Genomic DNA, 26526 nt, shown 5'->3' with positions numbered 1-26526 from the left:
ATGGGTAGATCACATAACTAATGAGGAGGTATTGAATAGAATTGGGGAGAAGAGGAATTTGTGGCACAACTTGACCAGAAGAAGGGATCGGTTGGTAGGGCATTTCCTGAGGCATCAAGTGATCACCAATTTAGTATTGGAGGGTAAAAAATGCAGAGGGAGACCAAGAGATGAATACACTAAACAGATTCAGAAGGATGTAGGTTGCAGTAGGTACTGGGAGATGAAGAACCTTGCACACGATAGAGTAGCATGGAGAGCTGCATCAAACCAGTCTCAGGACTGAAGACCACAATAACAACAACATACACATATGGACAGTGAGATGATTAAATCACAAAGAAATGATCAGTGAAGCTCACAACTATGAAACTATCGATAGGAATGATTTTCATGTGAATTACATAGCAAAACCCTATGCTGTAAAAATGATCTTTACTGCAATGCCTGCAGAACCATGAAAATAAAAATATTAGGTATGTGCAATGAGGTATAGCTTTTATGTGCGGACGCCAAAGTGTCAGCACATTGAAACATTACTAAAGAAAGAGTTGAAAAAGGCGTTAATAAGTAAAAGTTTCTACTGGACTAAAGCAGACATAGATAATTAACGCTAACACAGGTCCGCCACTATGTTCAAGTATACGTGTAAAGCGTTTCACTACGTCTTTCATATGACAACGTTTCAGCTGCTAATTCTCTCTGTTTCAGGCAGTCGGGTACCAACAAAGCTGAGGAAGAGTGTGCAGAGCTTTGGTTTGAATGTAATATCACTTACTTCGAGCCATAAATTTCCGTAACATATAAGTCTTCCACAATTCCTGAGTCATAGGGATGATGATTATCAATGGTATACGGCGCCCAGTATTTATTAGCCAGCTGTAAACAGTAAATATTTATGTTGAACATTTAACAGTGTCAGACGGACATGTATCCGTAACATAAGAAGTATGAATATAATAATAATACAAACTTGTGTTATTCTGTCAGCATTTATCTGTTCAACTGTTGGCGCTGGGCCTGTAGATTTTGTTGTTGCAATGCCACTTGCCATGTCGTTTCAACGTCCCTTAAGCACTGTTTACATCACAACAAACAAAACACCGCCATTACCCATCCGTCAGCCACAGATCTTCACGTGCTCGATCCGCATGTTTCATAGATTACAATCACACAACATACTTATAATTATCCTTGCCACCCCGGAGATGAGATTCATACATGGACATCTGTGATCTTCCGGTAAAGATTTTGGTTCGCTGCCAGGCCACTTGGAGCGCTGCAAGTATCAAAATTCGGTCAAGTGTCAAGCTTCTTGTATAAGCCTAATGCTTGCAGTAATTTACCCTACACAGTACACACGGTCAAGCAACCTTGCGCAAGCATGATTGTCAAGCATGCAGTAGCATGTGTGGAGGCCTTAGAGACGCGATTTTCTGCCCACCACTATTCTGGGCCTCGAGCTATTTATATTTTGATGTTCTGAGCTTTCCACTCCAATACAAAATATTCATTAATTTAAGCGTCCTTCAATGGTCTGTTCTTTTAAGTTTGATTTGTGCACACACTTCAGTTAGAGTAATTTCAAATCAGTAATTATGAGTTTAGCTGTTATAATTACAATCTAGTAGGTACTCGCATAGCATACGTTTTGTAAATGAGAAGAGCAAGTACAAAGTACCTCAGTTGTTACTCCTACACAAGGATCGTTATATTACAGGCTAATTGAGCTCCACTATCAGAGAATAGGTATCGGTAGTCATATGAAAGTTTATTGATTCTTGGGTAGCAGCCGCTTAACCAAAACATTAATAATCGCATTTGGATCACCTTGAACTTCAATGATATACTTTTTTTCTAATTTAGGACACACTGAACCAAGCTGCAGATCGACCTTCTCTACAGCGGTGAAGCTTAAATATTTGTTCAGTAGTAATTCCCTTAATTTTAGAAAACTAGAGGGTACTTGTTAGCTGAAAATGGAAACATATGGTAACGCTGAAGAATTGTAAATACAATTACGGTACTTTCGTTTCGACGTTTCTCAATTATAGTACGTAATGATTTTTGGTGTGTATACTGCCACCTGTCGGATCTCTAGGTCAGCTGTACCACTACAGTGCTTCAAGCAATCGAGCGCAGCGGCAAGTACAAGACGTAAGAAAATGGTAAGTATGATAAAGCAGTGCTACACGACAAAACAAAAAGAGTATTAAAATATTATAATGTGGTTATGTTTCAGAAAGAAATAATCAATTCAAAAATGAGGTTGGAGAAAAGAGCAATTGTCATTTAGACGCTGTTGATGTGAAATTGGACATAATGTACATACATATGTTACATTCGCTGGTAGTGGTGACTATATTATCTGCCAGTATATAAAACCATTAGGGCCAACATAAGATTTTTCGAGCTACTCGTATTCTGCATTTGAAACTGTAATTGCAGACATCCTTGAATCTGGAGAAAGTTGCTGTAGTTCAACAGTAGTTTTCCTCCAGATAACTTGGTTTCGCAACGCGGTAAAAACAGTTACGCGTTGACGGAAGCGGCTCACATCGTTCATCGTGTGTAGTGCGTTGCTCACATTTCTGACAGAATGGTATGATCTGATCGTCGCTCACAGTGATTACCCTTCTTTTATGTTATTGCGTACCTAATGAGTTGTGATATGCCTAAGTCGCTGCTGATACAAAATAGTGTGTGTTACTACCGAAAAATTATTCCTTCAGCATTGTGGAGCTGGCGTGTGTGATGTTATATTTGACTTGCTGAAATGAAACTTGTTTGTTGAAATCGTTGAATAGTTGAATTGTAAATGGCATAAAGTAATTAATTCACCATTGTGATTGCTGTTGAACAGTTGAAACTTGTTGAATTAATTCTAGTTTTGCATAGAAAATCGCACTGGCATCTACAACAACAGTTAGGAAAAAATAAGTCGTGTCTGCACATAGAGTTCAATGCACTTACTGCTATCAACAATATAAATTGCCCTATTTACTAATTACAGGGTGCATTTGCATTCATTCATCCCCTGAGTGCAATTAAACCAGGCATGTAGAAGAACCTCCAGAGCTTGGGTTCTGATCCTGCATAACTGTTGCTATTAGAATTTAATGTGTTCAGGCGCCTATTCACTAGCTTCTTCAAAAGTCTGTTTATAAGCTGTACTAGTGCTAAAGGGGAGAGAGAGAGAGTCTTGTAGAAAAAATTTCACTTTGGTATGTGCTGTGGTTTAGCGTATGATGTAATGTATGCAGCAGTATTAACTTATGTATATACTTGAAATTACTTTCCTTGGCGACACAGTGAAATGTCTCAAACTGCTTATATGTGAGATTTAAAATTTACTTTTTTGCCATTTTAATTTAGGTACACTATACTTTTTGTAATTACATCCGAAAAAAATTCTATAGTAATCGGGTATCCCACAATGGCTGGATGTAGGTACTGACCTATGTATTCTATGATCTCCAGAGACACTTCTACCAGCTAGCTATTACTGGAACCAAGTAAAATTTGTTTGTTGTGCTTCTAAGTGGCATTAATGTGGAGTCTCTCTCTCTCTCTCTCTCTCTCTCTCTCTCTCTCTCTCTCTCTCTCTCTCTGAGTTGTTATTTAGTACATAAGTAAAAGTTGTTTTATATTTTGCTGTGGTCTTAGTTTTTGTATTATTATTATTATTATTATTATTATTATTATTATTATTTTTCCAAGTCTGGCAAGCTGACTGAGGAGGAGCGAACACAAGTTCTCCAACCACTGTTGGAGAAAGGCTGGAAAGTTACAGAGAATCGAGATGCCATTGCTAAGGATTTTTTATTTAACAATTTCAATGAGGTATGTGTGCGGTTTAATTGTAGTAAACTGAAGATCAACAGGAATATTCAATACTAGTCTTCGGCTTTGACCAGTAATGTAATATTAATGGCTGCTATGATGTCAGCTTTTGCTGAATATCTTCACAGTTTTGTTGTTAGTTGGCAAAACCAGTGAATTTGAAAGCAAAAAATATTATTTTAGTGACAGGCTTCTGTGTAGTATAGACTGTCTGAAAAAATTGCCACTGTTAATCATGTTATTGTCACAACATTTGTTGCGTGTTTATTAGGTCACAGATTAAAGCTGTATCGAATATTCCTCCGAATCAGATTTAGACATTTATTTAATGTTTTAACATATGTTAAATCTCCAATGTTGGAATAGTCCTTATTTCTTTTTATTGTAAAAAACAATACTATCAGATAATTTTTTTGTGAGGTATATGATATCTAATCCATGAACTTGAGTATTTCTTGTTGACATTACAATTGTAGACATCAAGGTTCATTGGGCTATTAAGACCTTTGACTGAAATACAAAATTGGTGAGGCTTTCATGGAGCCGTGTTGAAGTATTGCGTCTCGGCTTCTGTCTCAGGGTCTTCAGTGACAATTTTCCTGACATTTCACCAGAAAGCATGGTTGGGATTGTCAGTTCACCTTCTATTGCTATGGCAAACTGGAGTCAAGCCAGTGATCAGATAATGTGTGTACCTGTTGTGCCAAAGTCTGGGGCTTTTCCCTGGTCATAACTGTTATGATTCTCCCTTGCTACCTGCACTGCTGCAGCATGGAAATCAATGATCTATTTACCATGAGGTTTTCTTATTTCTCATTGAGACTGTTGTTAGGGTTGTGAATTTCTGTGGCTTCCCCGAACCGTCAAGCATGGTAGCTCTTACTCCACAGTGAGCACTTGTGTGTTAATGAATTTTGTTATGTGGTCAGTCTCACACAGTGCATGCTCTACCTTAGCTGATTTCTCCACCTGTCCCAATCTGGAATGTCTCTTATGTTTGTTGACCCCAGGATTGACAGTTTGTCCAATCATACCAACATAGACTTTATCACATGTACACGGTCATGATATATTCTTGACATTGCAGTTGTGAGTGAATCCCTTTTGTCTTTTGCTGATCTTGATCTGAGATACTCTAGGCTCTTTTTTGGTTGTTTTTAAATACCATTCCTCCATATATGGCCAGTGCTGTCCATCATCCTGGGCATGTGTGGCAGAAAGGCTGTACCCACCATTTTTTCTTCAGGCAAGTCACATCAATGTGTGTTAGGTTTTTCGTAATACTTCTTACATAATTGGTGGGGTACACATTGTAGGTGTTTCATCTCATGAATGAGATTTTCACTCTGCAGTAGAGTGTGCCCTGATATGAAACTTCCTGGCAGATTAAAACTGTGTGCCAGATTGAGATTCGAACTCGGGACCTTTGCCTACCGCGGGCAAGTGCTCTGCCATCTGAGCTATCCAAGCACGACTCACGACCCGTCCTCACAGCTTCAGTTCTACCAGTACCTCATCTCCGACCTTCCAAACTTCACAGAAGCTCTTCTGCATACCTTGCAGAACTAGCACTCCTGGAAGAAAGGATATTGCGGAGACATGGCTTAGCCACAGCCCGGGGGATGTTTCCATAATGAGATTTTCACTCTGCAGCGGAGTGTGCGCTGATTTAATTTGCCAGGAAGTTAGTTTCATCTCGTGTCAGAAGTGCTGAAATTGGTGCAGGTATCAAGTGTGTCTGGTTTCAGTATACGCTGTGGCTCACATTCTCACCATTTCTCGCAACCAGCAGAGGATAGAAAGAATAGCTGTTGGTCTTCTTCTATCACCACAGCGAATTTTATGTTGGCACTAAGCTGTTTCTCCTCATGATTCTACATGGCAAAGGTGGTGTTGTACCTGCACTACTCCTTAGATTAACCAGGTGCCAAGTCCAGTGTTTCAAAATGCTCTGTGTAGAAATTGCTAACCACTGGACTAAGTGGACTACTCATAGTGGCACCTTCCCAGCTGTTCATACAAATTGGCATTACACATAAAGTAAATTATGATAAGACATGCCTGAAAGACTTCTGTGATGTCCTGTGAGACAGTGGAACTGATTTGCTTCAGAGTATTGAATGGGACTTTAGTAAACAAAGAAACTATAAAAAGTGACTTGAGACAGCTATTAGGAATCTGAAGAATTACATGTTTGCCATCAGAAATTTATTATTTATTCTCTACCACTTTTTCATAGTGAACATTTTCACAAGAAGAAAAAATGCTGTTCATTAGATGGATATGCAGTTCAACTTTCCATTGGATAAACTGAAAACTATCAATCATAAAATTTTATGGAACGACATATAACGGGCCATGATTTCAATACCAGCACAAAATTGACTTCACTTACATTGCATAGCAACTTTGTGTTGGTATCAAAATTGTGAGCATTGATTACAATGGTATTTTTTGAAAGAACTATTTACCTACACCCCTATTCCTTTCTTATAGTACATCATTACATATGCAGCTTTACACTGAACACTACTGTCTGCCACTCAGCTAACAGATCTGCTAAATCTCTGAATCTAGATATTCAGATAATTTGTGGAAATTGTGGGGTCAGTGATGTGTGTTTGAATTGCTTGGGGTTCCTGATTTCTTCCTTATGTCAGACAGAGTTTGTTGAATACTTTCTTACTGAAGTATACAGCTTCGCTCTAGATCTAAGACAAGGAGGCAAAGCTATTTTTGTGTCATGTGTTGTGACTGTGAATCAGTTAGAATGAGTAAAGTTACTGGGAAATGGGTGTAAGAATTCCAGGATCCATAAAAAGACGTCCTTCCAGGGGGGCCGCCACTCTTTGGCGGGTGGATGCTTGGGTACCACGGGGCCCAGCCTTTGCAGCATTTTTTCCCTTCCATGCTGCATGTCTATCCTCTTCCTATCCTTTTTCTCCTCCCCTGGGAAACATGTCTGGAGTATTATTGGGAATGTTCTGCATTCTGTCGCTGACATGTGAACAGACTCGCCTTTGTTTTTTGCTCACTTTTCCTTTCTTTGTTTCCCTTCACCTCTCATTCCTCAGCTTCGGCGTTTGAGGATGCTCCGATGTGTAACAGGTGACTGGGTAATACGTAATTCCCAGCCCTGGGTCAACAGGTAGGGTTCGCACGTATCCCCTGTACAGGCCAGACCCAGGGAGGTGTGATTGCCTGAGCTGTAACCTTCTCAAATTGCCGATTGGTCCCTCCATCAGGTGTTCTGGAGGTGTGACCTGAGGTATGAACAATCACCTAAGGCGGGTGCGCCCCCTTGTGGAGGGGGGCCCCAGCTGGAAGGAGTACACCTCGGAGATGCTGGCAATCATGGGGAATTTCCTCGTGATGAGTCAATCATTTTCCCATTCAATACCTACAAAACGTAAACTCAATGAAGCAAATGATTCACAGACCCTTCCCACTGCACCATGGTTCCTTGTGGTCTCACGTACTGAAGACGGTCAGTCCTTCACCGCGGTAAATCTTTTTATTATTCAGAAGGGTGTAGATGCAATTGCTGGCCCTGTGAAATCCTGCACTTGTTTACGGAATGGCCCATTGATTTTGGAGACCACTTCTGATTCCCAAGCACAACAACTGCTTGCTGCCTTGGTTCTCCACAGTTACCCTGTTCATATTGAGGCCTATAGAACTTTGAATTCTTCCCGTGGTGTAATTTACACCAGGCTGCTAGACAGTCTAACCAAGGCTGAAATATGATCTTAAATCTTTGATCAGGGTGTCATTACTGTCCATCGTGTAACGAAAAAGGTAGATTCCTCCTTAGTGCCCACCCGCACTCTTTCTCACCAGAGTGTTACTTCTGTCCGAGCTCAAAGCAGGCTATGAAATTATCACCGTCCAGCCATACAGTCCGAACCTGATGCGCTGCTACCAGTGTCATTGTTTCAACCACACTAGAACATCTTGTCGACACCCAGCCAAATGTGTCACCTGTGGTAGGGATGCGCACAAGGGCAATTGTCTGCCTCCTCCTCCCTGCTGTTGTTGTTGTTGTTGTTGTTGTTGTTGTTATGGTCTTCAGTCCTGAGACTGGTTTGATGCAGCTCTCCATGCTACTCTATCCTGTGCAAGCTTCTTCATCTCCCAGTACCTACTGCAACCTACATCCTTCTGAATCTGCTTAGTGTATTCATCTCTTGGTCTCCCCCTACGATTTTTACCCTCCACGCTGCCCTCCAATACTGAATTGGTGATCCCTTGATGCCGCAGAACATGTCCTACCAACCGATCCCTTCTTCTGGTCAAGTTGTGCCACAAACTTCTCTTCTCGCCAATCCTATTCAATACTTACTCATTAGTTATGTGATCTACCCATCTAATCTTCAGCATTCTTCTGTAGCACCACATTTCGAAAGCTTCTATTCTCTTCTTGTCCAAACTATTTACCGTCCATGTTTCACTTCCATACATGGCTACACTCCATACAAATACTTTCAGAAATGACTTCCTGACACTTAAATCTATACTCGATGTTAACAAATTCCTCTTCTTCAGAAACGCTTTCCTTGCCATTGCCAGTCTACATTTTATATCCTCTCTACTTCGACCATCATCAGTTATTTTGCTCCCCAAATAGCAAAACTCCTTTACTACTTTAAGTGTCTCATTTCCTAATCTAATACCCTCAACATCACCCGACTTAATTCGACTACATTCCATTATCCTTGTTTTGCTTTTGTTGATGTTCATCTTATATCCTCCCTTCAAGACACCATCCATTCCATTCAACTGCTCTTCCAAGTCCTTTGCTGTCTCTGACAGAATTACAATGTCATCGGCGAACCTCAACGTTTTTATTTCTTCTCCATGGATTTTAATACCTACTCCGAATTTTTCTTTTGTTTCCTTTACTGCTTGCTCAATAAACAGATTGAATAACATCGGGGAGAGGCTACAACCCTGTCTTACTCCCTTCTTAACCACTGCTTCCCTTTCATGTCCCTCGACTCTTATAACTGCCATCTGGTTTCTGTACAAATTGTAAATAGCCTTTCGCTCCCTGTATTTTACCCCTGCCACCTTTAGAATTTGAAAGAGAGTATTCCAGTCAACATTGTCAAAAGCTTTCTCTAAGTCTACAAATGCTAGAAACGTAGGTTTGCCTTTCCTTAATCTTTCTTCTAAGATAAGTCGTAAGGTCAGTATTGCCTCACGTGTTCCAACATTTCTACGGAATCCAAACTGATATTCCCCGAGGTCGGCTTCTACCAGTTTTTCCATTCGTCTGTAAAGAATTTGTGTTAGTAGTTTGCAGCTGTGGCTTATTAAACTGATTGTTCGGTAATTTTCACATCTGTCAACACCTGCTTTCTTTGGGATTGTAATTATTATATTCTTCTTGAAGTCTGAGGGTATTTCGCCTGTTTCGTACATCTTGCTCACCAGATGGTAGAGTTTTGTCAGGACTGGCTCTCCCAAGGCCGTCAGTAGTTCCAATGGAATGTTGTCTACTCCGGGGGCCTTGGTTCGACTCAGGTCTTTCAGTGCTCTGTCAAACTCTTCACGCAGTATCATATCTCCCATTTCGTCTTCATCTACATCCTCTTCCATTTCCATAATATTGTCCTCAAGTTCATAGCCCTTGTATAGACCCTCTATATACTCCTTCCACCTTTCTGCTTTCCCTTGTTTGCTTAGAACTGGGTTTCCATCTGAGCTCTTGATGTTCATACAAGTGGTTCTCTTATCTCCAAAGGTCTCTTTAATTTTCCTGTAGGCAGTATCTATCTTACCCCTAGTGAGATAAGCCTCTACATCCTTACATTTGTCCTCTAGCCATCCCTGCTTAGCCATTTTGCACTTCCTGTCGATCTCATTTTTGAGACGTTTGTATTCCTTTTTGCCTGCTTCACTTACTGCATTTTTATATTTTCTCCTTTCATCAGTTAAATTCAATATTTCTTCTGTTACCCAAGGATTTCTACTAGCCTTTGTCTTTTTACCTACTTGATCCTCAGCTGCCTTCACTACTTCATCCCTCAAAGCTACCCATTCTTCTTCTACTGTATTTCTTTCCCCCATTCCTGTCAATTGTTCCCTTATGCTCTCCCTGAAACTCTGTACAACCTCTGGTTCTTTCAGTTTATCCAGGTCCCATCTCCTTAAATTCCCACCTTTTTGCAGTTTCTTCAGTTTTAATCTACAGTTCATAACCAATAGATTGTGGTCAGAGTCCACATCTGCCCCTGGAAATGTCTTACAATTTAAAACGTGGTTCCTAAATCTCTGTCTTACCATTATATAATCTATCTGATACCTTTTAGTATCTCCAGGGTTCTTCCATGTATACAACCTTCTATCATGATTCTTAAACCAAGTGTTAGCTATGATTAAGTTGTGCTCTGTGCAAAATTCTACCAGGCGGCTCCCTCTTTCATTTCTTAGCCCCAATCCATATTCACCTACTACGTTTCCTTCTCTCCCTTGTCCTACACTCGAATTCCAGTCACCCATGACTATTAAATTTTCGTCTCCCTTCACTATCTGAATAATTTCTTTTATTTCATCATACATTTCTTCAATTTCTTCGTCATCTGCAGAGCTAGTTGGCATATAAACTTGTACTACTGTAGTAGGTGTGGGCTTCGTATCTATCTTGGCCACAATAATGCGTTCACTGTGCTGTTTGTAGTAGCTTACCCGCATTCCTATTTTCCTATTCATTATTAAACCTACTCCTGCATTACCCCTATTTGACTTTGTGTTTATAACCCTGTAGTCACCTGACCAGAAGTCTTGGTCCTCCTGCCACCGAACTTCACTAATTCCCACTATATCTAACTTTAACCTATCCATTTCCCTTTTTAAATTTTCTAACCTACCTGCCCGATTAAGGGATCTGACATTCCATGCTCCGATCCGTAGAACGCCAGTTTTCTTTCTCCTGATAACGACATCCTCTTGAGTAGTCCCCGCCCAGAGATCCGAATGGGGGACTATTTTACCTCCGGAATATTTTACCAAAGAGGACGCCATCATCATTTAATCATACAGTAAAGCTGCATGCCCTCGGGAAAAATTACGGCCGTAGTTTCCCCTTGCTTTCAGCCGTTCGCAGTACCAGCACAGCAAGGCCGTTTTGGTTATTGTTACAAGGCCAGATCAGTCAATCATCCAGACTGTTGCCCTTGCAACTACTGAAAAGGCTGCTGCCCCTCTTCAGGAACCACACGTTTGTCTGGCCTCTCAACAGATACCCCTCCGTTGTGGTTGTACCTACGGTACGGCTATCTGTATCGCTGAGGCACGCAAGCCTCCCCACCAACGGCAAGGTCCGTGGTTCATGGGGGGGGGGGGGGGGGTATTAACTGCAATGGTGGCCATGCCGCTGCCTCTCAGGAATGTCCAGCGCTTCTTGATGAGCGGGCTGTTCAAGAGATCTGGATAAAGGAAAAGGTGACTTATCCAGTCGCTCACAAGTTACTGGCTAATCACAGACATTGCGTTCTCCCGTCTGGTACCTATAGTTCTGTTCTTGTTACCCCTCGCTTCATGGAGGACATGGCCATGCAGACATGAGACCTCCAGTTCAGCTCTGAGATTGTGAAGTCGCTTAGTGTCAAGGTAGCATCGCCATCCCCACCGTCCAGCTGTGCAACAAGCCATCAAACTCTCGCTTCAAGGGCCGAAACCACCAGCTACACAACCTGTAGGCCAGAATGGACAGAAGGAGTACTCCCGTGAAGACTTAGTCCGTCCCTCCAGCCAAACAACACCCGAGTCTTCATCTGGCCAGAAAGGCTCGAAGAAGTCCACCAAAGGCAAATGGTTTTCTCCTTTGCCACCTCGAAGATCCTCTTCAGTGGTGTCGGCACGTGATACCTTAGCTCGGCCATCCTCCGTGTTGCCGGAGTGCACCAACAGCCGTTCTTCGGCATTGAACTCCACAAACTGACTGCACAAGCATGCTGATGCTTTTGTGGATCCCATGGAGCAGGATCCTCTTGCTTCTGTGCCCTGTAGTAGCGCCTCTTCCCCAAGTGTCACTCGGCAGCCCCTGAGGTGACACCCCTACGTCTCTTCCTCATAGTGACTCTCCTTCAATGCAACATTCCCGGCCTGCAGTCCCACAAAGAGAATTTATGGCTGCTTTTAGCTTCACAGCATCTCCTTGTACTCTGCCTTCAGGAAGTGAAATTGCACTCTCATGACCAATTTGAGCTTTCACATTTGTATGGAGTGTAGCCATGTATGGAAGTGAAACGTGGACGATAAATAGTTTAGACAATAAGAGAATACAAGCTTTCAAAATGTGGTGCTACAGAAGAATGCTGAAGATTAGATGGGTAGATAACAAAACTAATGAGGTGGTTTTGAATAGAATTGAGGAGAAGAGAAATTTGTGGCACGACTTGACCAGAAGAAGGGATCGGTTGGTAGGACACATCCTGAGGCATCAAGGAATCACCAATTTAGTATTGGAGGGCAGCATGGACGGTAAAAATCGTAGAGGGAGACCAAGAGATGAATACACTAAACAGATTCAGAAGGATGTAGGTTGCAGTAGGTATTGGGAGATGAAACATCTTGCACAGGATAGAGTAGCATGGAGAGCTACATCAAACCAGTCTCTGGACTGAAGACAACAACAAAAACAACAACAACAACAACAACAACATTTCTTACCAATACATATTGACCTTCCCCCTGAGGTTGGCATTCCCTCTCATGGTGGCATCATGCTGCTCATACAGGATGACTTTCATAGTTAACCCATCTCCCTGACTACCAATCTTCAAGCTGTTGCAGTTCACCTTTTCCTTCCCCACCTGTCTTTTTCCCTCTGTACCATATATGTAACCTCCATCATTTGCTGTCACCAGGGCAGACTTCCTTCAACTTATTGCCAGGTACCTCCCTCATTTTTGCTACTCGGTGACTTTAATGCACATCATCCTCTTTGGGGTTCTTCCAGGACCTATCAGAGAGGTGCCCTTTTGGCTGACCACCTCAACCAACTTAACATCTTCTGCCTTAACACTGGAGCACCCACTTTCCTTTCTGGCTCCTTGCACACCTATTCCCATTTGGACCTATCCTTCTGCATTTCCCAGCTTGCCCATCGTCTTGAGTGGCCCATACTTCCTGACACCTACTCAAGTGACCATTTCCCGTGTGCTATCCATCTTCTGACTCCTACCCCATCCACGTGCATGTCTAAATGGCAGATTACTAAGGCTAACTAGCATCCCCCTGCGGGTTCGGGGGTTAGAATAGGCCCGCGGTATTCCTGCCTGTCGTAAGAGGCGACTAAAAGGAGTCTCACATGTTTCGGCCTTATGTGATGGTCCCCTCTCGGGTTTGACCTCCATCTTTCTAAATTATTCCGAAGAGCGAGCCAATTGGGGAAGGGCGCCTTACATGGTGCACAGTATCCGTCGTGCAATTAGACCTTTAGCCGTCTTTCTCGTCGTTGCAATGGTGTCCCGCTCGTTTTCGATCTCTTGGGCGATTACCACGCTGCACTCTGCAGTGTTTCTTTTAACTGCGACGACGACCTTGGCCATTTTTGCACCTAAGATCCAGCACGGTAGCCAGTCTGTTGTGGTGGGGCCGCCATGTACCCTCTTGGTTGTAGCCCCCTGACAACACAGGGATCGCTCTACTGATGCCTGCGCCGTTACTCCCCACGTATGCCAAGGAGTAGATGCCCATCGCCCTGGGGCATCGGGACTCCCGGCAATGGCCATCCTGCCAGGTGGCCATTGCTGTGGCTGGGTGGCGCCCGTGGGGAGGGCCCTTGGTCGGAGTAGGTGGCATCAGGGCGGATGACCCGCAATGAAGCGTGGTACATCATCTCTCGCTGGCGGCCAGCCGTCAGCAGTCTCTAAGCGTTCCAAGGCTCACTTCAAGGCTAATGTGTATGACCCCAAATCGTTCCCCTCCCTGGCCACACCATGGGAGGAACGAAGGGCTATGACTGAGAGCGAAAGGTACTCGCCCCGGTATCTCGTCTGTACCAGAGCTGACGGGGAATCTTTTATGTCCGTGAAGCCTCAGTTCTTTGTAGAGCATTTAGAGGACAAGTTTGGGGAGGTGGAGGGCTTGTCCAAAATGCGGTCCGGATCGGTGTTGATCAAAACGGCATCCTCCGCCCAGTCGCGGGCCTTGCTCGCTTGTACTAAGCTGGGGAATGTCTCTGTCACTATCACGCCACATAAGAGTCTGAACATGGTCCAGGGCATTATCTTTCATAGGGATCTCCTTTTACAGTCCGACGACGAGCTGCGCGCCAACTTGGAGCGCCGAGGTGTCCATTTCGTCCGGCGCGTCCACCGGGGTCCGAGGGATCGTCAAGTTGCCACCGGTGCCTTCATCTTGGCCTTCGAGGGTGACACATTACCTGAGAAGGTCAAGGTGATGGTGTACCGTTGTGATGTCAAGCCGTATATCCCTCCCCCGATGCGGTGCTTCAAGTGTTGGAAGTTCGGCCACATGTCTTCACGCTGTGCGTCCGACCTCGTCTGTCGCGATTGCGGTCGACCATCCCATCCTGATCATCCCTGTGCGCCGCCTCCAATCTGTGTGAACTGTGGTGCGCACCATCCGCCTTGCTCGCCAGACTGTCCGATTCTGCAGAAGGAGCGGAAGATCATGGAAATAAAGACTCTCGACCGCCTGACGTACACTGAGGCGAAGCGGAAATATGATCGGCTTCATCCGGTGCGCATGACAGCTTCTTATGCCGCAACTGTCACTTCTTCTACAATTCCATCCGCTCCAGTCAGCTCTCAGAGTCGAAGTCCCACACCTGCCCCCTTGATGGTGGGGGGCACTAAACCTCCTGTTGCTCCTGCTCCATCTACTTCAGGAGCAACACCCCCCCAACTGTCGGGGACATCAGTCCCCCCTTCCCAGCCGGAGAAGCGTAAGACTTCTTCGGCTACTTGGGGACCTTCCTTCGCATGCTCCGACCGGTTCCAAAGCCGACGGCCGCAAGTGGCTCAAACAACCGCCAGTCCCTGGTCGTCGGGACACACGGTCATCGTCTGTCCCTGAGACTGACCCGGTGACGCCCTCCCAACCTGAACCACCCAAGGCGCAGCGCGAGAAGCAGAAGAAGAAGAAACTCCCCAAGGCTACCGACATTGCGGTGGCACCCATTCCACCGCTTCCTACAAGCTCTGCGTCTGAGGATGAGGTGGAGATTCTGGCGTCCGCTGAGGACATGGATCTCGCCGGTCCCTCGGATGCAGTAGATGGCTGTTGTCCAGGTGGTGACTCCGTAGCAGCAGGGGCCCCGGAGGCGTAAACTGCCTCCCCAATCCCTTCACGCCTTTCCCATCCATGGCTAATACCATCCTCCAGTGGAACTGCAGCGGTTTTTTCCACCATCTAGCTGAGCTCCGCCAACTTATCAGCCGTCATCCTTTCCTTTGCATTGCTCTGCAGGAAACTTGGTTTCCAGCAATGCGAACCCCCGCCCTCCGTGGCTATCGGGGTTATTTTAAGAACCGGGCAGCTTATGCACGGGTGTCTGGTGGCGTCTGCATATATGTCCTTAACACTCTTCACAGCGAGTTTGTACCTCTACAAACAGCTTTAGAGGCTGTCGCTGTTCGGGTGTGGACGCCACAGGCTATCACCGTCTGCAGTATTTACCTTCCACCTGATGGTACTGTCGCGCAGCATGTCCTGGCTGCTCTGATAGCCCAACTGCCGCCACCTTTTTTGCTGCTGGGCGATTTCAATGCCCACAATCCTCTATGGGGTGGGACTGTTTCCGATGACTGCGGTCGGGCCGTGGAGCATGGGTTGGCTCAGCTCGACCTTAGCCTCTTGAACACCGGTGCTCCCACGCATTTCAGTGTGGCCCATGGCTCGTTCTCGGCCATCGATCTCTCTATTTGCAGCCCTGGACTTGTCCCATCCCTCCACTGGAGAGTGCATCCTGACCTGTGTGGTAGTGACCATTTTCCCATCTATTTGTCACTGCCCCAGTGTCATTCTTCTGGGCGCCTGCCCCGCTGGGCTCTCCACAGGGCTGACTGGCCAGCTTTTACTTCTGCTGCAACCATTGAGTCTCCCCCACAGGGTGACATTGACGAGGTGGTTCGTGTTTTAACCACGTCCATCATTTCAGCGGCCGAGGCTTCCATCCCCCGTTCTTCTGGCCTCCCTTGGAGGAAGGCTGTCCCCTGGTGGTCGCCGGAGATTGCTGAGGCTATTCGCGACCGTAGGCGGGCTCTCCAGCGTCATAGGCGGCACCCGTCTCTGGAGACCCTCATCGCCTTTAAGAGGCTCCGTGCCTTCGCCCGTCGTCTTATTGCACGGCGTAAGCAGGAGTGCTGGGAGAGGTACGTCTCCTCCCTGGGCTCCCGTGTCTCGTCCTCGCACGTGTGGTCCCGGATCCGGCGGATTTATGGCTCCCAGACCCCTATGGGTGTCCCTGGGCTCTCCTTGGACGGCGCTGTCTGCACGGACGCTGCCGCCATTGCTGAACGGCTAGCCGCGCACTTTGCTCAGAGCTCTGCGACTGCTTCCTATCCCCCCGCGTTTCGCTCTCTAAAGGAGCGAGCCGAGCGGACGCCGTTCTCATTCCACACGCGTCATTATGAAACATACAATGCTCCTTTCAGCGAGAGGGAACTCCTCGCTGCCCTCGCCGATTGCCCTGATACAGCACCGGGACCTGACTGCATCCACGCGCAGATGCTGAAGCATCTCTCCAGGGACTGCCAGAGACACATCCTCACCATCTTTAACCGCCTTTGGAGCGAGGGCGTGTTCCCGTCGCAATGGCGGGAGGGTGTTATTGTCCCCATCTTGAAGCCTGGTGCGGACCCACTGGCGGTGGACAGCTATCGTCCCATTACCCTCACCAACGTTTTGTGCAAATTGCTCGAACGTATGGTGGGGCGGCGTTTGTGTTGGGTCCTTGAGTCGCGCGGTCTCCTCGCTCCATCCCAGGGTGGCTTCCGTCGGGGCCGGTCTGCAGTGGACAATTTGGTGCGGCTGGAATCTGCTGTCCGTACGGCTTTTACCCGACGTCAGCATCTCGTTGCTGTATTTTTCGATCTGCGGAAGGCGTATGACACCACATGGAGGCATCACATCCTCGCCACGTTGCATGGGTGGGGTCTTCGTGGTCGGCTCCCGGCTTTTCTTCAAAACTTTTTATTGCGCCGCTCTTTCCGGGTGCAAGTCGGTGCCACCTCTAGTTCCTCTTATATACAGGAAAATGGGGTCCCGCAGGGCTCGGTGTTGAGCGTCTCCTTATTTTTAGTGGCCATTAATGGTCTGGCAGCAGCAGTGGGGTAGTCGGTGTCTCCTTCTTTGTATGCCGACGACTTCTGCATCTCATTTAGCTCCACGACTACGGGAGTCGCCGAACGCAGGCTGCAAGTCGCCGTTCGCAAGGCAGCGTCATGGGCTCTGACTCATGGCTTTCAGTTCTCTTCTGCCAAGACTCGAGTAATGCACTTCTGCAGGCGTCGGACGGTCCACCCTCATCCTGCACTTTACCTCGACGGCCACCTGCTTGAAGTGGTGGACACTTGCCGCTTCTTGGGACTCGTGTTTGATGCCCGGCTCACATGGGTTCCTCATGTTACTCAGCTGAAGCAAAAATGCTGGCGGCACCTCAACGCCCTCCGCTGCCTTAGCCACACGTCTTGGGGTGCAGATCGCTGCACGCTGCTGCGGTTGTACCGAGCCCTTGTGCAGTCCCGGCTTGATTATGGGAGCCTGGCCTATGGGTCTGCGTCCCCCTCAGTGTTGAAGTTGTTAGACCCCATACACCACTGTGGGGTTAGGCTTGCCACTGGCGCTTTTCGCACCAGCCCCGTGGATAGTCTGCTGGTGGAGGCCGGGGTTCCCCCGCTGCGGATTCGCCGCCATCGTTTGCTCGTCGACTATGCTGTCCACGTTCATTGCTCGCCAGGTCATCCCAATCGTCGCCTGCTTTTCCCTGCCATGGTCCTCCATCTGCCCGAACGGCGACCTAGGTCTGGGCTTTCCGTCGCTGTCCGTGTCCAGTCCCTGCTGTCCGAACTGGGGTCATTCCCTCTTCCGCCTCCCTTCCGGGTCCGTGCACCTACGCCTCCCTGGTGTTTGTCCCGGCCGTCCGTCCGTCTGGACTTGGCACAGGGACCCAAGGACTCGGTTCCGCCTGTGGCCCTCCGTCGCCGTTTTCTTGCTCTCCTCGTCTCATTTTCGGACTGTGAGACTGTCTACACTGATGGTTCCCTGGTTGATGGTCGCACTGCCTACTCTTTTGCTCACGCTGCCCATGTTGAGCAACGCTCCTTGCCGGCTGGCTGCAGTGTTTTTACTGCAGAGCTGGTGGCCATATTGCGCGCTCTTGAGCATATGCGTTTCTGCTCAGGTAGGTCCGTCGTCATCTGCAGTGACTCCCTGAGCAGCCTTCAGGCCATCGACCGCTGTTATCCCTCCTCTCCTCTGGTGTCCTCCATTCAGGAGACTGTTTCCGCCATTGCCCGTTCTGGTCGTTCGGTGGTCCTGGTTTGGACGCCCGGTCATGTTGGCATCCCAGGGAACGAACGTGTAGACAGGCTGGCCAAAGGGGCGATCGACGCCCCGGCTTTGGAGGTCGGCCTTACGGCTCGCGACCAGCAGATGGTGTTGCGCCGTAAGCTGATTGGGATGTGGGCTGCTGAGTGGCGTGGCATGACAGCCCCGAATAAACTGCGGGCTGTCAAGGGGACGACCGATGTGTGGCGTTCCTCCCTGCGGGCTTCTCGCAGGGACTCGGTAGTCCTGTGTCGGCTGCGCATCGGCCATACATACCTGACGCACGGCCATCTGTTGCGTCAGGAGGATCCCCCCTTGTGTCGGTGTGGGTCCCGGCTGACGGTCGGCCACATTTTGCTGGAGTGTCCTCGACTGCGCACACTCCGGCAATCTTTTAATCTCCCGGGCACTTTGGCTTTGATTTTATCTGACGATGCCTCCATGGCTGATGCCGTTTTAAATTTTATCCGTGGTAGTCCGTTTTATGGTTCGATTTAGGGAGGTCCTGCACCTTTCCTTTTCTGTGTCTTTTGTCCTTGTATCTGTTGCTGTTCTGGTGTGCCGTGAGATGGTTGGCTCTTTCCCTTTTTTGTTCTCGTGGTCAGTCAACCAGTCTCCGGCCGTCTTCCTTTCTTCTGTTTCTTTCTGTCTGGTGTTCCTCTGTCCTGTTCTTGTCTGTAATGTTTGTTGCTCCATTTGTGTTCTTTTAGCGCCTGGGGGGACGTCTCCTCCCCCTTTGGTTTTTACCTGCTCCGTAGATTTTCGGCTCGCCTGATTTTGGAATGGGGGACTGATGACCTTCGCTGTTTAGTCCCCCTTAAACATCCCAACAACCACCACCACCGCTAACTAGCAGCTTTACTCCTCCCTGGCTACCTTTGAAGAACAATATTTCGCCAGTTGGAATGACCAGGTGGAATATCTCACAAACATTATCCTTACTGCTGCAGAACATTCCATCCCCCGCACTTTCTCTCTACCACATCGTGTCCCAGTCCCTTGGTGGACTGAGGCATGCCATGACGCAATTCGCACACCTAGATGTGCTCTCAGCTTTTTTAACCACCACCCTAAGTTGGCAAACTGCATTCATTATAAACAGATGCGTGCGAAGTGTTGTTGCATTCTTCAGGATAGCAAAAGAGCTAGCTGGATTTCATTCACTAGTTCTTTTAACAGTTCCACACCTTCCTTTGTTGTGTAGGCCAACCTCCGACCGCTCTCTGGAACCAAGATCCATTCCCCAATTTCCAGCCAGACAGTCGCTGGTGATGTCTTCGTGGACCCTGTTGCTATCTCCAACACCTTGGGCTGCCATTTTGCAGAAGTTCCGAGCTCTTCCCATTATAACCCTGCCTTCCTCCATCAGAAACGAGCGAAGGTGGCTCGGATGATACCCTTCTCTTCTCCGAATCGTGAATGCTACAATGCCACCTTTACTATGAGGGATCTAGATCATGCTCTCAGTTCATCCCTATCCTCCGCCTCAGGGCTAGACACCATCCACATTCAGATGTTGCAGCACTTTTCTCTTGTGGGCAAGCACTTTCTGCTTAACACGTACAGCCGCATCTGGGCAAAGGGCACATTTCCTGGATGTTGGCGTGAAGCCACCATCATACCCATACCTAAGCACGGTAAGGACAAAAACCTTTCTTGTAGGTACCGCCCCATCTCTTTTACCAGCTGAATTTGCAAGGTGATGGAACGTATGATTCATGCCCGGCCAATGTGGTGGCTCGAGTCTTGCCATTTACTAAATTTAATGCACAGTGTGGATTTCAAGCACGATGTTCTGCAGTTGGCCATCTCGTTAATTTGTCCACCCATGTCATGAACGTTTTCTGCAGAAATCCCAGACTGTGGCCGTGTTTTTCTATTTGGAGAGCTCCTAAGACACCTGCTGGAGAACTGGTATCCTCCATACTCTCTACACTTCGGGCTTTTGTGGGCACCTACCCTGTTATCTTCGGGCATTTCTACAAAACCGAGTTATCAAAGTGCAAAGTGTGTGTGTGTGTGGGGGGGGGGGGGGGGGGGTTTCTACCTTGTCAGACACCTTTACCCAGGAAAATGGTGTGCCTCTGGGTTTCGTCCTTAGTTCGTCCTCTTTGCTATTGCCATTAACCTTATAATGGCCTGTCTCCCGCCAGGCATCTCCGTCTCTCTTTTTGTTGATGATTTTGCCATCTATTGCATTTCTCCATGGATCTGTCTCACTGAGCGGCGTCTTCAGTGCTGTCTTGATCATCTTTACTCATGGAGCATTGACAATGGCTTTCGCTTTTCCACTGACAAAACCATCTGTATGAATTTCTAGTGGCAAATGGTTTTTCCCACCATCTCTACATCTTGGGCCTGTTGCCCTTCCATTCATTGAAACTATGAAATTTCTGGGGCTCATGCTTGATAGGAAATACTCTTGGTCCTCCTATGTGTCTTACGTGGCAGCTCACTGTACGTGGTCCCTCTATCTTCTGTGTGTCCTCAATGGTACTTCCTGGGTTGCCGATCAAACCACCATCCTCCGTTTGTACCGGCCCCTTATCAATTCGAAACTTGACTATAGGTGCTTTGTTTATGCGTCTGCATGCCCATCACTCGTACGCAGTCTCCAAACTATCCACTGTCATGCCATCCGTTTGGCCACGGGTGCCTTTTACACCAGCCTGGTTTATAGTCTGTATGCTGAAGCTGCTGAACTACCACTTTCCTACTGCCATGATTTTCTCCTCAGCAGGTATGCATGATGTTTGTCTGCCATGTGTGGCCACCCCTCCTATGCCTCCTCCTTTGATGATTCCTTTGATCATCAGTATGAGGCTCATCCCTCTTCTGAGGCTCATCCCTCTTCTGTTACCTCCTGGAGTCTGCTTTCGCCATTTGCTATGGTGGCTTAACTTCACACTACCTGCAACTTTCCCAGTGGATGTGAACCCTTCACCAACTTGGCTTCGTGAAGTGGCCCACGTTAACCTTGGCCTTCATTTGCTTCCTAAGGACACTACTCCAGCCTCGGTCTATCTCCTCCAGTTTCACAACCTACACATGGAACTTCACAACCTACGCATGGAACTTCACAACCTACGCATGGAACTTCACAACCTACGCATGGAACTTCACGACCTACGCATGGAACTTCACGACCTACGCATGGAACTTCACGACCTACGCATGGAACTTCACGACCTACGCATGGAACTTCACGACCTTCACATGGAACTTCGTGATAGTAACTTTGTATATACTGATGGCTCTCGGACTGACTGTGGGGTCGGGTGTGCCTTTATCATTAGCACCTGTGTTTCTTGATAACGGCTTCCAGCACGCTCCTCATTATTTACAGCTGAGCTCTTCGCCTTGTATCAGGCCACAGAGTACATCTGGCAACACAGCCTTTCCAATTGTCCTGTGCTCAGACTCACTCAGTGCCGTCCAAAGCCTGTGTATACTGTAAATGCTCATCCCTTAGTGCAGCGAGTCAAGGAAAACTTACACTTGCTCACTCTCGGTGGGTCCCTGGTCATGCCGGTCTGCCAGGAAACGTGGCTACTGACGCTGCTGCCAAGGGTGCAGTCCTCATACCTCAGTCCACAAGTACCTATATTCCCTCCGATGATCTCTGCGTCGCCGTCTGTCAGGAGGTGGTGACCCTTTGGCATTGCCAATGGTCCTCCCTTCATGGGAATAAGCTTCGGCCTATTAAGCCCCTCCCAGCTTCTTGGACAACTTCCTCTCAGCCCTCCCACTGGGAGGAGATTATTTTAACTTGGCTGCATATTGGGCACTGCCTTTTTAGCCATCATCATTTGCTAAGTGGCACTACCCCACCACTTTGTACACATTGCGCCCAAATTTTAACTGTCTGCCACTTCCTGCGGGAATGCCCTTTTTTTTAACCATTTACGTTCCAGCTTTGGTCTGCCGTCTGATTTATCAGCCATTTTAGCGAATGACGCGCGGGCTGTCGACCACAGTTTACTTTTTATCCGCCGAAGCAATATGGCGAAGGCCATTTAATTTTTAGTTTTGGACCTCAATTCCTGTCTGGTGTTTTTTAGCCCTTTTTCCACATACCTGTTTTTAGCTGTCTCCTATTCTGTCCATTGGGGCTGACATATAGTTGTTTAACTCCTCTCTGTGTTCGTGTTCCATAGTTTTGACTTGAGTGTGTATGGCCTCAGTTGTTTTTTACACCCTAAAGCAAAACAAAAAATAAAAAGACGTGTGCAAGACATACACATTCTTGAATCATATTCCATAGATCCCATCAAGAAGAAGAAGAAGAAGAAGAAGAAGAAGAAGAAGAAGAAGAAGAAGAAACAACATGATGGAACGTGTAACTGGCCAAATTATACATTAACAGGAACAAATGAAAAATACAAATTTACTCTGTAGACCGTACTAACAGTCAACTATCACTATATTGCTTAGTGCTATTTTTACTTATGCCAGCTAAATTTAGCCTAGTAAATAAAAAGTTCCATAAATTTCTTTTATTTTCTATTGGTAGAATAATAATCACTTCTTACATTTGATTGTCTTTCAAAGAAAATAATTGCACGCAACCATAGAAAATATTTAGAACTAAAATACATTAGTATTTGCCATGCATCTTTAAAGTGACCATCACTACTTTCCGTGCAGCTAAGAGGAATATTTACTTTAGGTACACCATCTCAGACTACTGTGTTTTTCACAACTTTCAATAATTTCTCTTGAATTTAGCAATATACTGTGGGAGGAGATTGTAAAATAGATTAAAAAGTAATAAATGACCTAGTTGACATTAGACACAGAATTATCCTCTAGGGCATGCTGGGTGAGTTGTGCTGGCATGTCAGTTGCCAAGTTCCATAAGGCACCTCAGGCCACACATTTCAATAAATTTTTGAACAAGCCCATTATGATAGCAAATATTTTGAAATGAACCTGATTTGTTTGGTATATCATCTTCGAGTGGGGATTGTTCCACTATGGAAATGGTTTTTGTTACAGAAAATGATTATGGCATTTTTTGAGGAATTAATAGTTTGTGCCTGAATGTATATTGCACTCAAGTGTTATTCCGTGTGGCTATAATGAACTAATTTAAACAAGCTTAAGTTTGAGTACAAAATCAGTGCTCACACATGAATGATATTTGTGAAATTTAGGGTTTTACAATGATCTTAACATAGGATTTTGAGACTATGCCCATGTTGATATGTACAATTTGTGAGTTCGTTCTTTTGTCTTTGACAGCATTACAGCCAGCCATGTTTTGGACTTGCATACTTTATTTGCCATAAGTAATAATCCTGTCATATTAAGGCACTCAGTATTTCTTGAAATTTCATTTGCTGTGCCATTCATTGGGGAGGGGGGGGGGGGGGGGGGGAGAATCACTTCATCATTAGAATATCAAGAGCTTTATGTGATGAAAAAGTGTAAGATATATCACTGAACTATTTTTTTTAATGTGTTCAGTGAAGTGATAGGGACACTATATTTGAATTTGATAGGAATAGCATTCAAATGCACTTCTGGCCACCCAGGTTTTGATTTTTTTGTGTGTCTATCACCTAAAGAAAAAAGTCACCTTGTCAGTGGGACGTTAAATCTAATGTGCATTTCCGTTCTTATCATTACTTCTCAATTATCAATCCCATATAGATTTGCTGAATTCAGATGTATTTACCTGTAGCTTTTTCCAGATTATTTTGTACATTGCTAGTGCCTGAAAAAGAAATTTTTCATTCTAGAAAGAAAAGATATGTTGTCTCTTTTCAAATGTTCACAAATCAGTTGAATTTTTCTGTGAATACTCCTCCTCCTCCTCCTCCTCCTCCTCCTCCTCCTCCTCCTCCTTCTTTTGTCAACCATTTATCCTACTGTCACATAGTTGTGGAGAAAATATAAAACATTGATTTTATCCCAAGATTATTACTGAGTAAAATATGGTTTTTTGTAGATAGATGTAACAACATTATTTCATATCTCCCGTGTCATCTTCTTAGTCCGTACACCTTTCTACCTGATATGGTTGTCCTGTTTTTTGTTATATAATCTTTCATAATCTGTCATACAGGCATTTGGTTTCATGACTCGTGTTGCACTCTTGGCAGAGAAGATGGATCATCATCCTGAATGGTTTAATGTCTACAATAAAGTACAAGTTACACTGGCATCTCACGATGTTAATGGTGTCAGCCATCGTGATATAAAAATGGCAGACTTCATGGAGAAAGTAGCTGGTACAGTGAAGTCGTAGGCAATGTCTTACTGAAGCTGCATCTATAGAATGTGAAATCTTCATGCTTTTTAATAAACAACTATAAATAAATGTTCTTTTCTGCTTATGTCTTTCTTTGCTGTTAATGTGGACAGTTCCAAATAGATCAAAAAATTATTTAACCAACAAAGGTGGTTAAGATAGGCCTTTATTATTTACCAGCTCTTTAATTTAAATTACTCATAAACTGTATTACACGAGACATGCCATATGAAGTGAGCAAACTCTTCCACTTCAGTGTGTATTGCCAAAGAATGAGTGTAGTTTTTAGTTTTATGTTGTGTTATTGTGTTGTTCAGTACAAAAAAAGAGAAAAAGTGAAGTAAAACCTTGTTAAACATTTGCTTTGTGCTTTATATGTGGTTATAAATGTTGCATTTGTAAGTAAAAAGAATAAAAAAATAAATACACTCTTGTTGGTTGCTAAGTGCCAGTTTGTTGGTACCAAAAATGAGAATCACATTAACAAACAGTTTACTTTTCCGCTGTGTCGTTTAAGGTTCAGCTGATACATCATATCTTTATGATAACCCTTGACTAGTCTTTGGTATGTGAGGTTCAAGGAGACACATCATGTGATTTGTGTTACACAATTTGATAAACAGTTATACAAGTATGAATCCAATTCCCTGCCTTGGATATACCAGATCTGTCTACATTAACCTGATCTACATTTTGTAGATGTAAAACACTTAATTATATTGTAGAAAAGGTTTAACATTAGTAATATTAAAAAATCATTATTTTCACATGATTACTATTGGTAGTAAATTTCTATAACAGAAGTATAACTACTTTTTACGTTTTACTTTGATGTCTACGTGGACCCTAAGATAAAATATGTTAATTTTAAAACTTCTATTATCAGAATGTTCTTGAAAACCTGAAAATATTTTTGTGGTGACTCCTTTTTTGTTGTAACGGATTGTTTTGCTGTCTGGTCTAATTATGACACAACAGGTTGCAAGATGCTTGATGTCTTTTTACTGAAACAGGCAGCTGCTTGGCTCATTGTCAAGATACAAAATATGATATTGGTAAATAGAATCAGCCATTGTAAATATATTTATTTGTGTATTTACTAATTTATTCAGGGATCCTGTCACAATGATATAAGATTTGTCATCATAATACAGTGAAAACAAATAGTTGAAACTTTATGGACATACAGAACATAAAAGTATGTTTTTATTAGAATCAGATACTTGGTTAGCCATAGCCTTGATGAAGGAACATCCTGGCAGTTGCCTGAAGTGATTTATGAAAAGCACAGATAACTTAAATGAGGGTGGCCAGACAAAGCAAACTCCATCCTCCCAAATATGGGATGAGTGTCTTACCGGTTGCACTGCATCACCTATATGGTCCATGTTGCCTATTGTTCTTTGATTTGCACACAGTTTTCTCCAGGTAACTTTTAATATAAAACAGTTTTGCAGTTCAATCCTGCACACACTAAAGATGCCTGTTGGCGACCCATGGACCATGAACATGTTGCTGTGCCCCTTGTACTAACTCCAGTCTGTTCAGAAAACTGACTTCAGGCCCATATATGTGTAACTATGCTCCATGCATGCCTGTGTCCCCCCCCCCCCCCCTTTTTCAAGCTACCTGAAAAACTGAGTCAGCAACTCTCCATGATGAATGAGACATCAAACTCAGGAGAATAAGACATTACTATCATGCGTAATAGCTCTTGATACGATTTTCTTATAAAAGCTTAAATCGTGGTCGTGTATTGTAATGTGATAGGGTGTTGGTTTCCCATTTTTGTATTAACCACTATGTTGTGAGACCTCTAAGTAATCTCTAATTGTTCAGTATACATTACTTATGAACGTTTTAGCTGCCCCTTTAAACAGATATCTTTTAGTAATCTTTTTGTC

General features: G+C 45.1%; 3 protein-coding genes across 6 annotated transcripts in view; 2 read left to right on the top strand and 1 right to left on the bottom strand.

Moving 5' to 3' along the window:
* LOC126183955 (probable G-protein coupled receptor Mth-like 5) overlaps positions 1–831 on the top strand; it is a 117294-nt gene extending 116463 nt beyond the window's left edge. The window contains exon 5 of the mRNA XM_049926316.1: positions 712–831. Within this exon, the coding sequence (XP_049782273.1) occupies positions 712–790 (79 nt within the window). The 3' untranslated portion in view covers positions 791–831. The remainder of the gene's footprint in view (positions 1–711) is intronic.
* LOC126183932 (RNA helicase aquarius) overlaps positions 1–1149 on the bottom strand; it is a 336087-nt gene extending 334938 nt beyond the window's left edge. Inside the window, exons 1-2 of the mRNA XM_049926283.1 lie at positions 974–1149; positions 779–879 (exon numbers count right to left, since the gene is read on the bottom strand). Of these exons, the coding sequence (XP_049782240.1) occupies positions 779–879; positions 974–1054 (182 nt within the window). The 5' untranslated portion in view covers positions 1055–1149. The remainder of the gene's footprint in view (positions 1–778; positions 880–973) is intronic.
* A 210-nt stretch (positions 1150–1359) lies between these two features.
* Positions 1360–24691, top strand: LOC126183973 (probable pterin-4-alpha-carbinolamine dehydratase). Of its 4 annotated transcripts, none has more exons than XM_049926334.1 (4): positions 1360–1749; positions 1867–2168; positions 3721–3843; positions 24437–24691. In XM_049926334.1, the coding sequence occupies exons 2-4, from the start codon at positions 2061–2063 to the stop codon at positions 24617–24619; spliced, it is 414 nt and encodes a 137-aa protein (XP_049782291.1). In that variant the 5' UTR covers positions 1360–1749; positions 1867–2060; the 3' UTR covers positions 24620–24691. The 4 variants fall into 4 exon arrangements, with proteins under 4 accessions (XP_049782291.1, XP_049782284.1, XP_049782298.1 ...); XM_049926341.1 differs by having other exon boundaries at positions 1366–1992; positions 2102–2168; XM_049926327.1 differs by having other exon boundaries at positions 1360–2168.
* The last annotated feature ends 1835 nt before the right edge of the window (positions 24692–26526 follow it).

Source organism: Schistocerca cancellata, chromosome 1 (genome assembly GCF_023864275.1).
Source record: "Schistocerca cancellata isolate TAMUIC-IGC-003103 chromosome 1, iqSchCanc2.1, whole genome shotgun sequence".
In the NCBI taxonomy this organism is placed as follows: domain Eukaryota; kingdom Metazoa; phylum Arthropoda; class Insecta; order Orthoptera; family Acrididae; genus Schistocerca; species Schistocerca cancellata.
This window is presented reverse-complemented; position numbering and strand designations above follow the sequence as displayed.